We start from the raw sequence: 17,729 nt of genomic DNA, 5'->3' as shown, positions 1-17,729 counted from the left end.
CTCTCCAGTGTTAATTTAACACTGGAGATTTTGCTGTGTAGAAAAAAATGAACATTCTGCTTTGTGGCGCTTTATATTGTAAGGTAAAAACTTACAATATGAAAACAGAGAAAACCACAACAATGAGCTTTGGCAACATTGGGAAGGAAAACCTCCCTTTTAACGGGAAGAAACCTCTAGCAGAATCAGCTGGGGATGAGGGGAGGAAGACAGGATAGACTTTCTGTGGAAGAGAGCAAGAGATTAATAATAACTATATTACAGTATATAGTTATGATTATATTTTCTAATATAAGATATTAGAAAATTTCATTTTAATCTGAAAAATATTCGACACTTAATGAAATGTACCTTTTTAGCTGAGCGGTTAAAGCATTTTTGGTTGCAGATAAGTCTTACCGATCAGTAAAGTTGAACTCCTCTTGTGTATGGTGTTGATATATAAAGACTGCTACAGAGAATTATTTTGTGGTCACGATAAAGCCAGAGAGTCTTGATTTCTTTATTACCCGACAAGAAGAGCCTGACTGTTGTGGTTACAGAGAAATATTTTTACCTCTGCAGAACATGCATATAAAATGCTGTATTGAACTAAAGAAGAGCTGACTAATATGTCTAATGTACATCCATATATGGTGTTTTTCTGGTAGTGGCTTAGAGCTGTTTTTATTAAATGACAGCAAATATATAAAATGTGTTTGAGCCCGGTACAGAAATTAGTGGCAGACTATTATGTGGTGGAGTATCCCACTTTTGCGGAGGCTGTAAAATACCTCCTCTCATGACCGGGCATTACACTCACACTGTAAGCTTGAAGGTGATAAAATCCAGCCACACTACTGCAGCCTGACCCAGCTGCATTCAACAAAGGACCTAAAAAAAGTCACAAAAAGGCAAGGCTAGACTAAACCATGATTAAAGAGAGGAGTGATGCTAAGCTATACCGTGTCCTGTTTCAACCCTTTGTATTGTCTTTTCTAGCTTGGGACATGGTTTCTAAAACAACACCTAGAATCTCCAAGGAAGTGATCTCAACTACGCCAATGGCCGTAAGTGTCTCAGGGTTTCTTTGAACAATAAAAGCATAGTAGAGGGGACAGTAGAGGAGGGTCTCGCCACAGAACACCAGTGAAAACTAAAGCCCTAAAAAATTGGTTTTATATCATTAAACAAATTAGATTATTTTTGTAACAGAGAATGACTGAGCACTCAGTATCTTGTTAGCTGTACAGAAGGTAATTTTAGCTCCTTGTTAGCAAACTACATTTGTTAGCTACTCACAGTTTGAAACCCCAAGAGCTACAAATCCATGGGCTTCAGTTAGCATGCTAAATGTTAAAGTTCATGATAACACAATTAGAAAAATGCTGTATGTCTTTTTGGAAGGACTGCCAGGAGAAAGCCTCTTCTCTTAAAAAAAAAAAAGAAAAAAAAATCATGGCGGCTTGTCTTTGGTTTGCAAAGCTGCAAACTAATCATAAGACTTCTGGAACAGTATCCTTTAGATAGATAAGATAAAAGTGGAGTTGTTTGGGCAAAATGCCCAGCGAGACGTTTGGCAAAAACCAAAGCATATCAGCACAAACACCTCATACCAATTGGCAAACACAGTGTTGGAGGGGTGATGATTTGTGCTTGTTTTGCAGCCAAAGGACCGGAGTGCCTTGCAATTTTTTTAGTTGACCATGAACTTCTCTGTATACCAAAGTGTTCTAGAGTCAAATTTGAGGCTAACTGTTCGACAGAAGCTTTACCCGAAATGGATCGTGCAACAGGATTACAAGCACAGCAGCAAATGTACAACAGAATGGCTGAAAAGAAAAGACTGACAAATACTGTACAACGGTAATTTCTCAGTTTTGGTATAGATTAGGATTAATTTATTGGATGTTAAAAATATAGTACTCTTACAATGTGTGGGTGATGAAACCCCATCTCTGTACCTCAACATCATTGGAAACTATTACCAGAGCGTCTTTGAGCCAAAACACATATGAAAGTCAATAAAGAAGTAACAATGAAGGACTTTTAGTTGAATGCACACAAAGAGTTTATTTCCTGTTGAGGCATTTTTTTTCTTTTAAAGACAAATGGAAAAAAGCAAATAGATAACACATGTGAATAGAAGCAACCTTTTTATCGAAAGGCTTTGTTTGTAGGAAACAACTAAAGAAATAGAAGATGGTAGGCAGAGTCAGTCAACAGTGCACACTACAGCGCACTCCTTGTTGGGCACTAATCTGAAAAAGACCAATGCCGAAACTCTGGTCCAAAGAGTTTTCTCTAAATTCAAGCTATCAGTCACTAAACATCCTGTGTATACTGGAACTCGCTGCTCCTGGCAGTAAACTTCATTTGATGCCCGATGTGCTGTCTCCCCAGAGAGCCGCTGATATGAGTCCCCCTGTCATCAGCAGTCTCCAGGAGGAGCTCCGACCCACAGACTTCTTGCCAGTGCAGAGTTTCCTGAAGACGCTGCCCAATGGAACCATTTCTCGTGATACTGCGAACAACCTCACACAGGTCTTGAAACACAGTCCAAAACACATGTTGCTGTTGCAAAACCAATTCATACACACAGATACAATACCCACCCATGCGCATATGATGCAACAATTCTATGATGTTCATTTTCTTCCACCCAGGGTTTGCTCAAAAGTGTGGAAGAAGTGCTGTCTTTTCCTGGACTGACAGAGGTAAATGGGTTCACTCTGTAGTTGTGCAGTATCCAAACATGACGAAATGTAACGTATGCAATGTGGCGAATACGTTAATGTAACACACCGAGGATATCTGGATGTTTAAAACTGCGTAACTGACTATAAAGATTTTTGCTTCCTCCACTGTGCAATTGTTATGGCCAAATCACAAACACAAGAGAGCGGTTTCAGTACACTGGGTGTTCAGAACAACCTTGCTTGTTTTTGTAAGAGCAAGCTGAAACAGATGTTCACATCAAACTTGGACAGTAGATACAGTGTAGTGAGTGAGTTTGAGCCAACCGAATTATCAAGTTTTTGTCAGGTTTTTTGTCAGGTTTACAGTGTAACTCTAGACGGTGACACTATCACCTGTTTTTATACTGTGAGCAGTACTCTCCGTGACAAACAACAAAATCAGAAACAGTGAATCAGTTGTCAACTTTTTCTCGTTGGGTCATTGTTCTCTAGCAGCAGTCCACCCCTGTGGTCAGCGGACTGGTCAAGACAGTGGACAGAGTGATGGAACATGTAGTGACTAACCTGGAGGACAGCCCGAACTCTCTCATCTCCCTGGATGGAACATCTTTTGTTGCAGGTCAGTAAAGTGTCAGGTTCTCCATAAAGTAAGTCATTGTTTGTAGCTTTTGCGGACTCCAAGCCTCAAGTTGACATCATTAGTTTTGTAATCACGTCAGGCCAACATTTGTTCAGAGAAGCACAAGTTAAGCTTCTCCACTTTTCCTCTCCTGAGTTTTTTCCTCATTTTTTATTACTGTCTCTCTCCCAAGGGGTTGTTTGATGTTTGTGATTCCCCCCTGACCCGACAAAGCAAATCGGTCTTGTTACTTGCTTGTCACTTTGTTTTTCTCAACAGTTCTCCCTTTTCTTAACCTCTGACCTCCACAGATTACTCTCTGATGAAACTCCCACAGAATTTTGAGCTGTCACATTACCGCTTCCCCACAGAAGGCAAGAGCTACATCTCTGTGCCTGGAGAGGCGTTCGCAATGGAGTGTAAGTACTAGCACTACAGCCTCTGCATGTTCACTGACAGGTGCTCATCGACGTGCAAGGAGAAACTTTCGGAGGATTCTTTGCATAGACAGACCAGTAGCTGGGTTTGAGTGTGAATACCTCACATTAGCTGTGCACTGATTCTGCCAAGAGAAAATTGTCCAGCTGGGAGACTCTTGTTACCGGACGGTAATTTATTATCGTAAGATTTAGGACTACTAACATGGCATACAGTTAAGGACAGGAGTGCCATGAGAGCTTTTGTGTGGCTTTATGGTGTACTGTAGAAACCCAGCTATGACTTTAATGTTGGCAGTTACCCTTTTATTCAGAACAGAAAGAATGAGAGAGAGCGCACTTTTTCTCCACTTTCCTCCACCGTTAAAAGGAATGGATCCACGTAGTGGTGCAAGGGAGAGCAGTAATTACAGTGGGCATTAAAACTCTGTTTGTTTGACTTTGTGTTTAGGTCAGATTCCCTTGGCTCCACCTGGCTCTCGCATGCACTGAGTTGCCATACAGAACGAACTCTTAATAATTAGTTAAAGGGCTATTATCAGAAGTGGAATACATGTTATTGCTTAACACATTAGAGCCAGGAACAAATTAACTCTGAATACCTGGCTGCCCATAGTGCTCCAAGGACAGATTTTATATTCTAATTAAGAACAGAAAATGCTGCATATTTTGCGTTTTGTTTTTTCTTGTTCTCTCGCTCTTCTGTAGGAGAGTTGTACAAGTGTACTGGCCCAGTCTCTGCTGAGGCTCACTGGGATGCATTCTGTTGTAATATATATATGTATTCCACTACAGATTACAGAATACATGGCCCAAAATGTAGTTTGAAGCATATTCTTAACTTGATGTGAGTAACGTATTCTGATGCTGTGTGAATTATTACTATTACTGAAGGCTACTTGCCGCCGAGCTAACATTGTTAGCTAGCGTTACCTGAGTTCATAGAGCGCAGACTGTAGACTTGATGGATAGCATTAACAACCTGCTAGCTGCAAACGATCACATGCAGTTCTGAAAACAATACCAGCTAGATTTTTAAATCTTAATATAAAATGAGTAACATTAGGGTGGACTTTAGGTAAGGCTGCACTTTTTGCAGTGATCTCGCATAGAAAACTCTTTCTGTATCAGTAATATGTTTTCTTTTTGTCTGCTTTCAAAACTGCACACGATTATTTGCAGCTAGCAGGTTGTAATGCAGCTTTCAGTAATAGTAATACATCACACAGCAATGGTACATCGCAGATACTGAAGTGGCACATAACCCAGGTAGCTACTACAACTAAAACAAGATAGCTGCAGTAGGCTAACCTTAGTTTTTAAAAAAGAACTTACTCCCAGATGTTTCTTTAGGTTGGAGTCTTTTGAAGATGAGAGCAGCTTGGTTGCTGACAAACAGAGTTTGCATTGCGCAGTCAGATTTCCGGTCAGAGCCTCTTATTGCGTTTTTTGTTTGGGTTTCCACTGGCATGAAATTACCAAAATTAGAGAGGAGATAGAGAGGAGATAGCCTAACATATGAAACAGAAAAAGACCACCGTGTAATCCATTGATTTTAACAAAGTAACTGTATTTCCAATTATCACCTATTTAAGCAGTAACTGTAACGGAATACCGTTACTCATATTTTGTATTTTAAATACGTAACGCCGGTACATGTATTCCCCAACACTGGATGGATTATATATTTATTAACAGTTTTCTGTTGCATATCCATATTGTTTGACATCTGCTTTTGTTGTTCTAGAGCAGTTCCCAAGTGAAAGGCCTTTGAAAGGAGGAACAGGGCCATTAAGCATTTCCTCCAATTTCATTGTTTATCTTAAAGTATTAAGGTGGGACCGAGCTGAACGATAGGTCAAGTCAGGGGTGGGGGAGCAGACCCCCAGCTCTCCTGGTGAAGTCATTTAGACATTTCACAAGCTTTCCAACATCCACATGGGTTTGCGGCAGTCTTGCTTTTCACCCCGGTGCGAGTATAGGACTGTCCCATTAGCCCGCCGGTGCCACCACACTGTAGCAAGCCAATGTTAATTAACTTGCCTTCTTTGTGAGTGTTTTAGCAGCACTGCTTTACATTCCCGGCCCTCAGCTCATTTCTTTCACATTCAGTCTGCGCGTGTTGTCTTCTTCTCCTCAGCTCAAACCACCATTGTTGGCCTTTTTTATCACAACATGCACAGCTACTACAAAGAGATCAGCCCTGTGAAGACCAGGTAAGATGACACAGCATGCTACCAAACGTGAAAAGTAAAATCTTGAAAGGTCTAACTAATAATAAACAGCAACAAGAACAAAAGCGCAAAGTCAGGGACACTGTCTTTGTACTTCCTGTGTGGGAAATGGGTAAGCTGGCACCAAAGGCGCCCCTGCTTCCTGAATTGCAGAACAGCTGATGCCCCAGGCCAAGGCCTTATCTGTTTTTTTCTCTCCTATCTCTCATCACACCACTGAGCTCTGATACACCCTGCTATTAGCTCTTTCACTTACTGTTCCAACACTGGATCAGCTTGTTCCAGCTTTTAACTCAGTTTGACATAACGGTGATTAAGCATCTTGTTGTTCCCCACTTTTGCATCCATCTAAATTAAGTCAGAAATGTTTATGGCAGTACATTTGGAGGCTGCTAGGCCTCCCTTTGTATCGTAAGAGGGAGACGATGTTTGTGTGACCGCAATGTCAAATTGGGGTCACATGATCATCTTGAAAAACTTGTCATGGAATAATTCTGGCACTAAGTGTGATTCATTAAACAGACAGATGGTTAAAGTCTCATCTAAATGTCAATGCTCTGGTCCTGTGTTTAACATGTATGTGGGAATGCCAGTTGCAGATAACAGTGGTGATAGATGCTATTGTGAAGCAAGAGATCTGGAGTACTTCTCCTTTTAACCAACTATCAACTTTGATCCACTGATGAATTTGTAAGTTTGCTCACTTACCAAGAAATGAACATTTTTATGCAATCCTCTTTTAATGAAGAGACAGATAAGCTTAACCAAATATCCAGAAAACAGAAACGCATTATATAAAGGTTATAAATTGATTTGCTTGTCATTTCCTGAAATAACTATTCGATCCCCTACAACCCAGCCACAATTCTTGCTTAGACTTGTTGTGTGCCCACAGTCATGCACGGAGGAGGAAACATTAGGTAATGGATGAGGCCATGTAATGTAAAATCAGCCAGAACACTGAGAATGGGTCATGGATGGGTCTTCCAGCATAACAATGACTCCAAACATACTGCTAACTAGCTACTCAAAGGAGTAGCTAAAGAAGAAGCATATAAAAGTCAACTGCGTAGACGGCCTTCAGGCTTAAGTCCTATAGAAAATTTGTAGAGGAGCTGAAGCTTCAAGTTAGCAAACGATAGCCAAGAAACCTAAAGGATTTAGAAAGTTTCTGTAGAGAGGAGTGGAACAAAATCCCTCCCGAGATGTGTGCAAGCCCGGTGACCACCTACAAGAAGCATCTTACTGCTGTGCTTGCCAACAAGAGTTTCTCCAACAAGTGCTAAGTCATGTTTCGCCTGTGGATCAAATACTTATTTCACTCAATGATTCAATGTCTTTTTTTTTCTATATTTTGGTATATATTCTTGCTTTCTCCATTAAATTGAAGTTACTATAAAATTGGAGATGTTTCATTTCTTCGTAAGTGAGCAAACTTACAAAGAGTTGGGATCTGCAGGGGATCAAATAAATCTCCCCCCACTGTATGTCTGCCATTTCTTTCCGTCTCTTTCTTTTGTATGTTTGTCTGGCTTTCTGCTTCAGTTTCTTTTTTAGATTATCTAAGCCAATTCTCCCCTTTTTATCTCTTAGGATTAATGAAGCAGCTGATTACAAGGATCACAAAATCCATGTAGCAAGCTGTCTGATTTCTTTGAAAGTGGAGCCTCTGCCAGCCCTGTCGGTCAACCTTTCTGGAGCGCCACTCATAAAGATTGTGCTCACCCATGTTTTGGTAAGACTGTAATTTGCATGTCCCATTTCTTCCTCTCTGACTCATTTATCTTTTTTTTCCATCTTGGTGAGTAATACTGGGAAAACTAAGAGAGTTTCTGCTTGTCTCAATTGTTGGGTGTGGGATGTTATCAGAGGGGAGAGCTCTGCCTATGGTTTCGATAGCGGTCGGATCTCTTCACATGAAAACTGTCGGCTCTATTTTTGGTATATGCTTATGTAAGACGATGGCTGTCCATCACTGACTGACTGAGGTTTGCGCAGCTGGGCATTTACCAGCACAAAGAGCGAAGCCTGGTTTGGTTTTCATTAGGCTGCCTAGCATTTCCCTTGCGGAGCATTTGGCTTCTAGAAAGCGAGCTGATTATGGGCATTTGAGCTGCAAGCTTAGGGCACTTTAAAAGGAACAATAACTTTATTTTATGAACAACATATTTTTCTTTGGTACTTTATGGCAGGGACAGTGCCAGCTTTCCATGGGAAATTCAGTCAAAACTGGAAATTAATTGACCAGTGTCTATTGCATTAGCTTGTGTTCCTGTAAACTCATAAATGTGGTGGCAAACTTCACAATCTTGTATTTGTTTTATCTTAATTAGTTGTGTTGATAAGCTGTTAGATTATCATGCAATGGCATTAATGAGGCGGTTGACTTAAGCACACTGCAATGTATTTCTGTTTCTTTTACAAGTCCTGCATGAATGATCGACTTTCTGTAGAAGTGAATCAACCCCCCCTCCCCACTCATAAAAGCAAAAAAGAAACTCATGCAGCTTTATGAAACCATGGTAATATTGCTTTGTTTGCCTTCATCTTCCCTGGTGAAATAAATGTTTATGCTGTAATTATCTGGCCTGGTTTCTGTGACAATGATTGCTCTGTTTGTTTTAGCGGACACCATGGGAGAGGAGTTAAAATTTCCTTTGTTATGGTAGTGCTGGAGATGCTCAGCAGTTCTCCGCTCTGTTTCTGTTTTAAGGTGTTTCTATTTTAGTTGGATTGCCCTTACCACTGATGTAAGGATAAATCAGGTTATATGCATTCTTTCCTCTCTATCCCATTACAAATAGGCTGTTATACTTATTAGTAATGCATGCTGATTGGAACGCACCGAGCCAGCGCATTTCTGTTGCACATAGCTCAGGCTGTGATTTATTACGAGGAGCCACATCGTAATTTGGCATGCAGAACTTTTGGCTCTGGTCGCATCCAGAGCAGGTTGTTTTTGCTAAAACTGCACAGACCTGTTGTTGGATTTAGTCAAAAAGAAACTATTTTGGTTGTTTTACTAGTTTTGGCAAGGTGTCGATACTTATCACCTCCCTAGCTTGAAGGCAGGGTGGGCTGCTGACACAGTATGTGGCAGACATTACCCGTCATAGTTTATGTTGGTCTTTACTGTCTGTACTAAACCTCAAACATGTCTGCTCATGGCACCGGTTCACTGGGCTGGAGTAAGTGATTTGCGGCTGACCTCTCTGTTTACCCCCTGAGAATAGGTAAGTGCACAGTGACTTCATTAAAGCCCAGTGGGAGTGCTGAATGTGTCTAGCACAGAAATATGTCAGCTCCCTCATCCGTCTTTTCGTGCTGTCGTGGCTACGACAAGCTCTGTGTTTCGTCTCTGGTACTGTACAGTCAACTACTATCCTGGCTCAGACACAAAGTCTCATCCATTTTCTCTGTCTGACACTTGGAATGCTAAAACATATGATATCATGGAGTGATGGAGTCACCAGCCTGTAAATAAACCTTTGTTATAGCAGGTACTACTCACTCAAGTCAAGGTCTAAATCATGTGGTTGCCATCTGAGTGACCTTGCATCCTTGACTGATGCTCTGAGCTCAGAGACTCAATCACTTCTGCAACCACGCTTTGTGGCATGGAGCTGGTTTGATAACCTGACTAGGTGTTATCATCAAAGGCCCACAGGCTTTCTCACGCCTTTGAGCTGCGGTGGTGATTGGACCCTGGCTCTTTTGGTGATTTATTATGGCTGTCTGACTCTGGTTTACTTTGAGAGGGGTGAAGGCGGCGAAGAGGAAAAAAACGGTGTGAAGCACTGAGGTCTGTAGTTAAACATTAATATATACATTTAAAAAAAGAGGCTGGGACCTTCTTTTTATCCTCTACTGGCATGAAAGCATCACACTGATGGTATGAAGTGAACAAATGGAAAGATTGACTTCATGTGTGAGGTCTATTTATAGAATTAAAACTATGAGGATTAAATAAATGATTTTGACAAGGGTGCCTGACTTTGGAGGCATATAAAGAAGTGTGTTAGCTGAGAAGGTTTATAAGAAGATCCAGAGTCATGAGTGGAATGGCACGGCAGTATTTTGCTGCTAGTCTCTCAATTCACTTGAATGATTTTTATGCTGATGTTTAGCTTTTAATGACTTCTTTGAACTGTTGTTTTTCCCAATTGGAATGACTGTACACAGCATACATCTTTAATGACTTAAGGAAAGATTTGGGTGCACAAGTTTAAATGTATATGTGTGACAGTGACTTCTGTCGGTAGCCTTATGCAAAAGTAGGTTATAAACTCACAACTTTAGTAACTTTGCACATCTGTTCAACTGCTTAATAATACAAATACCTAATCAGCCAGTCAGATGGCAGCAACTCAGTTCATTTGGGCATGTAGACATGGTGAAGACAGCATGCTGAAAACTTGAAAACTGAGTATCAAAATTGCAAAGAGGGGTATTTTATGTGGCTTTGACTGTGGTGTGGTTGTTGGTGCCAGACAAGCTAGTCTGAATATTTCAGAAACTGCTGATTTGTTGGGATTTTCCTGCACAACCATTTCTAGGGTTTATAGATAATAGTCTGAAAAGCAAAGCTATGCAGATCTGATTGGAAGGCAGTAATAATTCCAACAACCTCTTGTTACAACCAGTATGTGCAGAAGAGCATCTCTTGTTGGCAACACATTGCCTGGTCCAATAAATCTAGATTTTTGCTCCAACATTCAGACTCAGAATGCTGCATAAATGAAAGTATGAATCCATCCTGTCTTTTATCAGTGGGTCAGGCTGCTGCTGGTGGTCTAATGGTTTTCTTGGCACACTTTCAACCCCACAGTACCACCTATTGTTTAAACACTGTTGCTGAGCACACTGTACGCCTCTTCTGATGGCTGCTTCCAGCAGGATAGTCCGCCATGTCACAAAACTCAGATCACATGAGAACATGCAAACTCCACACAGAAAGACCCCGGCCTGATGTTGGAATTGAACTCAGGACCTTCTTGCTGTGCGGCAACAGTGCTAACCACCGTGCCACCATGCTGCCGGGGATCACTGCATATCAGTCCAATATAACATCTTAGGGATGTGGTGATTCTCATCTTGGACATGCAGGTGACAAATCTGAATTTATGTGATGTTGTCGCGTCATTGTGGCCCGAAATCTCTGAGGAATGTTTCAAGCTTCTTGACGGAACTGATCCAGAAAGCATTACAGCATTTTTGAAAGCAAAAGGGGGTCCAACCTAGTACCTGAGAGGTGTACCTATTAAAGTGTCCAGTGAGTGTGTTATGCTTCTACTCTTAAGGACCTCAAATATTTACCAGGTAGCCATACAACCTCTGAGAGGCTAACTTTTTGATTTATTTTTATAACAAAGAAAGTGAGAGTTCAGCAGGAAGTAATTCTTGTAATAAGGTCAGGAGAGAAGAAGGAAAAATGCTTACTTGTGCATGAAAACATGTCAAGGCTTGTTAGTGTGGAAAATAATGGGCTAATTGTTCAGTACCATTGAAAATAAACACGCAAAGGTTATTCAACACACACTGATACCCACGCTCTTATTCGTTTAATCACGCCAAGCCATGCTGATCCTGATCAGACCTTTCTGCCACAATAGCATATCTGCTCTTTTTTTCCAGTCTTTTTATAACTCCAGCACACGCCCAGTTTGAACCTTATGGGCAAAACCTATCACTCTGTTTTTCTCTCTCTCTCTCTCTCCAGATTTCCCAGCCACCCACACCCACCCGTACACTTGCGCACACAAACACAAGACCTGTGATCCAACTCACTGATCAATCACAGATGGAGGTCTGGCTATTGCAATTCCCACTGCAATAGACAGCTCCTCCCATTTAGCGCCCCCTTTCTGTCACCACTCCAACTTCGCGACCACCACCTCTCGCTACGTGATAAAAAGCAGATCTCTTTTTTTAAGCAAGCCCCCCATCTGTGCCCACAGACACAAGGAGTTTTCTTAAAAGAATGATGAAAAAAAAAGGATTTGGTACTTGTGAAGTAATGTTCAAAAAGAATTTCATTGCCTAGTAGAAGCAGTTTTATGTCCGCTCTTTTAAACTCATGGCAAAACGATGAAATAGCAATTCAAGATTGTGAATGTGCAGAACAGATTTATAGCTGTAGATTTTTAAAAAAATCTCGCCAAGATAAAGACAAAACAAAAAAAGCTGCTTTTATGGAATAAGTTAGTCTTTGGAAAGTCAAAGTGAATTTATTTCCCTCAAACAAGCTCTTCAGTTTAATAAATGGCTGAAATATTCTCCCTCCCCTGCTGCAGGCAGTAATGTTAGTCATGCAGTGTCAGGAAAACTAAGACCTAAACTAAGACTGGGATCTTTGTAATGAGGGATATTCCTGCACAATATAGCAGATTTTTTGGTATCGATACCATACCATGTACATACAGTCAGTGGGCTAAACAAAGTATTGATCCTCTCATGCTAGCATCGATGCAATACCAATATCAGCATTGATACTGTTGATTTGGAGCAATCTACCCACCTCTACAGTTGATCGTGCACACAGGAAGCTCAATAATTTTGGAGAGCACTATCAGTTAGGGCTGGGCCATATTATACCGTTCACGGTAATACCGGTATAATCTTAGGCAACGATAGGAAAATGAAATATCGCGATAGAATATGAGTAAAATGCGCATGCGCAGTGCCTTTGTTTTCATACGCACATCGCTGATTGTTGAGTGAAACAGATGAACCAGAATTGGTTTGTAAAAATGGTGCAACTTCAGTGATGTGGAACTGGTTTGGTGTTTGTCCGTCAGATACACGACAAAGCACATTTTTTTGCAGAACATGCAAGCGGCCGTCGTTATTGTCGTATATGTCGGACTAAGATGCTCTTAAATCTGGGAGTAATCTGGTTCCTAAACTCCGTAATCTTCAGGTCAAACGAACACTGCAGCATCACTGAGAGTTAAAAACTGTCTCAATTCTTTCATCTTTAATAAAACGATCAGCATTGCTGCTTAACCAGGTGAAACTATGAAGTTTAACTTCCAGGCATCCACGAAAACAAAATTTATTACATTTAACGGAGTCAGAAGTTAGCAGAAAGCTAGCGGAAGTTAGCTCGCTAGTTTCGCTAGTTACCTAAGCATGATGTTCTGACAGAGATTTCTGGAAAAATTCAAACGTACAGCTCTGCTATCACTTCCAACATAAATGAAGACAGGAAACTAAACAGCAGTGACGTTTGTAGGCTTACTGAAGTTGGGCTAGCTGGTATATAATGATGTGCTACCTGATCGCTAGCGACACAGCTATGTTAACATAAACAGTGAAGCTGGAGGACGAACACTAACACTTTTCCACTTATAAAAGTTAACGTTAAAGTTCCTGATAGAGACAAACGCAATCGCATGGGTTGGCTGTAAACAGACCAAACTTCAGTCAGGAGAACAACTGAGATAATCCATCCACAATACAAGGTTAGTCATTAATATACTGCAGCAACATGGGAATAGATCAGAATTCATTCATTAATAAATCAATGGTACAGAAGTGGAGGAAGCAAGAAGAATGAGTTTAATAAAGTTTAATTTATCTGACTGCTTTGTTTCGCTTAATGTGCCTATAATCCCGTGAACAGCAAGCCGCAGGAGGAGACGTTGCGAGCGGAGGCAGAAGAGGGGCAAGCGGGGAGGCCTGTGGGCACGGCTAAAGACTAGTCCGTTTAAACCACCACTCCCGATCATATTCCTCTCCAACGCCCGTTCAATCCGTTACAAACTGGATGAAATACGACTGCAGATCGCCACTCGACAGACTTTTAATAACTGTTCGTGCATGATTTTCACTGAAACCTGGCTGGACAGCGCCATTCCCGATGCGGCTATCGATCTAGCAGGCCGCACCACCTATCGAGCCGACAGGTCTGCGGACTCGGGTAAGAAGACTGGCGGGGGGCTGTGCATCTATATTAACAACCTTTGGTGCACGAACGTCACGGTAACGGAAAAACTGTGCAGTACAGAGGTAGAACTGTTGGTGTTAAAGTGCCGTCCATTCTATCTCCCTCGGGAATTTTCTGCCGTTTACATCTGCGCTGTTTACATTCCACCAGATGCTAATACTAAGCTAGCGTTAGCACAATTGAGCAGCAGCATCAATAACAGCCTGGTAGCACACCCGGACAGTGTCTTTATTGCGGCTGGGGATTTTAACCACGCGGACCTGAAATCTGTACTTCACAATTTCCACCGTAATGTGAAGTGTGCTACCAGAGGAGATAGAACGTTGGACCAGGTGTACACCAACATGGCGAATGCGTACAGAGCCCAGGCTTATCCCCACCTGGGTCTGTCAGACCATCTCTCCCTTCTGCTACACCCAATATACACACAAAAGATCAAGAGCACTGGGATTACAACCAAAACCGTGAGAACATGGCCGCAGGATGCTATTCCGATGCTTCAGGACTGTTTCCACTGCACAGACTGGGATGTATTCAAGGTGCAGGACACTGACAATCGTGTCGCATTGGACAGTTACACCTCCACTGTCTTGGACTACATCTGTTTCTGTGTGGACAATGTAACAACTTGGAAACGATTCCGTGTGTTCCCTAATAATCCACCCTGGATGACACACGGAGTTCAACAACTTATTCGAACAAGGAACAACGCTTTCAAATCCGGGGACCAGGAGGCATACAGTGCTGCCAGGGCCAACCTGAGAAGAGGCATCAAGACTGCCAAGCAGCAGCACAGGAGGCGTATCGAGGCCAGGTTTGAGAACAACACAAACCCAAGGCAGGTCTGGGAGGGCATCAGGGCTATCACGGACTACAAAAGAAGAACACCATCACCCTCAGCCGACAGTTCTACTCTGGCTGAGGATCTAAATCTCTTTTATGCCCGTTTTGACAGGGAGAACACCGACCCTGTCCTGTCCCCTCTCCCCTCAACCGACCCTGCTCCGGTCCTGAGCACTCATGAGCTGAGGCGTGTGTTCCGGAGCATTAACACCAGGAAGGCGGCCGGGCCGGATGGAGTGCTGGGCCGGGTGCTAAAAGACTGTGCTGCGGACCTGGCGGACATCTTCACCTCTATATATAACACCTCGTTGTCCTGTTCACTGGTACCATCCTGTTTCAAAGCAGCAACCATTGTTCCCATCCCAAAACAGTCAAATGTCACATGTCTGAACGATTTCAGACCTGTGGCACTCACCCCCATTCCCGCCAAATGCCTGGAGAGACTGGTCATTAAACACATCAGAGCTGCTTTTCCACCATCCCTGGACTCGCACCAGTTTGCATACAGGGAGAACCGGTCAACCGAGGATGCGATCGCCACAGTGCTGCACACATTACTGAAGCACTTGGAACACAGGAACACCTATGCACGGCTCCTCTTTGTAGACTACAGCTCGGCTTTTAATACCATCCGGCCATACAAACTCCGTCCCAAACTCCACCAACTGGGACTTAACTCCTCTCTGTGCAACTGGATTGTGGACTTCCTCACTAACCGTAGACAGAGTGTCAGAGTGGGTAAGAACACCTCTTCCACCCTTGTGGTCAACACCGGTGCCCCTCAGGGGTGTGTTCTGAGCCCTCTGCTATACACTCTCTTCACCCATGACTGTATTTCCTCCTGCGCGTCCAATCTCATTGTTAAGTTTGCAGATGACACTACAGTGCTCGGACTTATATCCAACAATGATGAGACAAACTATAGGACAGAGGTGCAACAACTAGAGTCATGGTGCCACGACAATAACTTGGTCTTAAACACCAAAAAGACCAAGGAGATCATTGTAGATTTCCGGAAGAGGGGTCATAACAACCATCTGCCTCTCTTCATTGGCAGTGAGGCGGTGGAGAGGGTGAGCAGTTTTAAATTCTTGGGGGTAACTGTGACCGAGGACCTGTCCTGGGGCAACCATATCACCTCAGTTGTACGGAAGGCCCAACAGCGCCTCTACTACCTGAGGAGACTGCGGAGCGCACACATTCCCAGATCTCTGATGTTGAACTTCTACAACTGTGCCATCAGCAGCGTTCTGACGTATGGATTTCTAGTGTGGTTCCCCAGCTGCACCAAGGCCGATCAGCAAGCACTCCAGCGGGTGGTGAAAGAAGCTGGCAGAATTATTGGAACAAGTCTGCCAGAGATCAGTAACATCTTCCCCACTCGCTGTCTGAGGAGGGTGCACAGTATCCTGCGGGACCAACATCACCCTGCGCGCCACCTTTTCCATCTGCTGCCCTCAGGGAGAAGGTACAGGTCTATACAGGCCAGAACATCCAGACTGGCCAACAGCCTGTATCCACAGGCTGTGAGGCTCCTGAACTCTCTGCCCCCCTCTCACGGACAATAACCATATCCAACTTCTTAATAGCAATGAACTGGTCTGCATTGGTGCATCATATCTTTATTCTCTTCCCCCTCCTGCCCCCCCCCCCCCCCTCTTTCTTAAATAGATAACTATCATATCTGATATCATATCTCACAGTACAATAATATTGAATGGGTTGCATTGTTGTATTTTGTCATGTTTCTCAGGTCTTTGTCTGAATTTCTACGAACATTATTGCTAAGGATTGTCTTATTGCATTGGAGTCACACTGGGTTAAATATGTACACTTGGGTTTTAAGGGGTATTTATTATTTTCTTCTTTTTTTTTGGGTTGTATGGAAGCCCCAAACGCAATTTCATTGTTCTTGACAATGACAATAAATAAATAAATACTAAAATACACCTTATGGTCCGAAAAATACGCACTGCACACTGCAGTTTAATGTTGCAAAGCACCTCTTTTTAACATCAGTGGATATTATACATGGTTATGCTCAGGATGTGTCAGCCCATTTCTACTGGAAATGCCTTTTGGTTAAACTTTCAGCAAGGAATTTGCATTTGCACTGTTACATTTTTATAAAGCTTTAATGTACATAAAAACCAGCTTCTTGTTTAAGTGAAAATAAATGGAAGGTTGTCTTTTTGTGCTAGTAATGTTGTGGAGTTGTATTTTGTCTCGCATCAATTAAATCGTTATCGCAAATTTTCAAATATATATCATGATAAATATTTTTGGCCATATCGTAGAGCTGGGCGATATATCGAATTTTTAAAAAATATCGATATATTTTTATACGAGATATAAGATGTGACAATATCCTTTATATCGATATAGTCTATGTTACGTATAATTATACTTGTGGAGCCGCAAGTTTGCCTCTCTTTCGTCCACTTTCGTCTTTACGCAACGTTACTCGGCCTCGCCTCTCCTTCACTGAACACAACTCCCCCTCCTCCCCCATCGCTTCACCTGCAGGAAGCGACAAGATGGACACGGCAAATCTCCGTTAACGAGTTACTGCGCATCGCCCCGTGCGTGGGGCTGGACGGCGTCAATGTGTTAGCTAGCTAACCACGCTAACGCCATGCAGCCCAGAGGTGCTGCACGGACTAAAATCCTTTCATTTTCTCAAAAGTTGACAGTGCGCCTTATGTATGAATTCTGGTTGTGCTTGATGGCCACGAACCGATTTTATGTGGAACACGGCGCTCAGCAATCTGTCAAAAAATGTTTTAGTACGACTTTGATAAGCTACGGAGCTGCACCGCTTGATGGATTGTCGGAGCATTACGGCTGAGCCTCGCGGAGTGATACGTACTGTGCTTCAACGTAATATTACCCTACTGTGTATAAGGACCATAAATGGCACCTGTTAAGAGACGTGGTTGCGAAGCGGATTTCAAACTCCAGGCTGTCAGT

At 42.5% G+C, this 17,729-nt stretch overlaps 1 protein-coding gene across 5 annotated transcripts in view; it reads left to right on the top strand.

The window, feature by feature from the left end:
* The window catches only part of adgrd1 (adhesion G protein-coupled receptor D1), a 43,324-nt gene that overhangs the window by 5,431 nt on the left and 20,164 nt on the right, over window positions 1-17,729 (top strand). For 4 of the 5 annotated variants that reach the window (XM_085425060.1, XM_085425059.1, XM_085425057.1 and 1 more), the window contains 7 exons: window positions 982-1,049; window positions 2,383-2,523; window positions 2,646-2,696; window positions 3,171-3,297; window positions 3,609-3,716; window positions 5,875-5,950; window positions 7,562-7,703. In XM_085425060.1, coding sequence (XP_085281186.1) covers window positions 982-1,049; window positions 2,383-2,523; window positions 2,646-2,696; window positions 3,171-3,297; window positions 3,609-3,716; window positions 5,875-5,950; window positions 7,562-7,703 — 713 coding nt within the window. The remainder of the gene's footprint in view (window positions 1-981; window positions 1,050-2,382; window positions 2,524-2,645; window positions 2,697-3,170; window positions 3,298-3,608; window positions 3,717-5,874; window positions 5,951-7,561; window positions 7,704-17,729) is intronic. The other variant, XM_085425058.1, reaches the window with a different exon arrangement.

The sequence above is a fragment of the Rhamphochromis longiceps genome, linkage group LG12, assembly GCF_057381845.1.
Source record: "Rhamphochromis longiceps isolate RC_006_pf linkage group LG12, R_longiceps_female_GT1.1, whole genome shotgun sequence".
Classification (NCBI taxonomy): domain Eukaryota; kingdom Metazoa; phylum Chordata; class Actinopteri; order Cichliformes; family Cichlidae; genus Rhamphochromis; species Rhamphochromis longiceps.
Note: the sequence above shows the minus strand (reverse complement) of the source record. Positions and strands in the feature narration are given on the sequence as shown.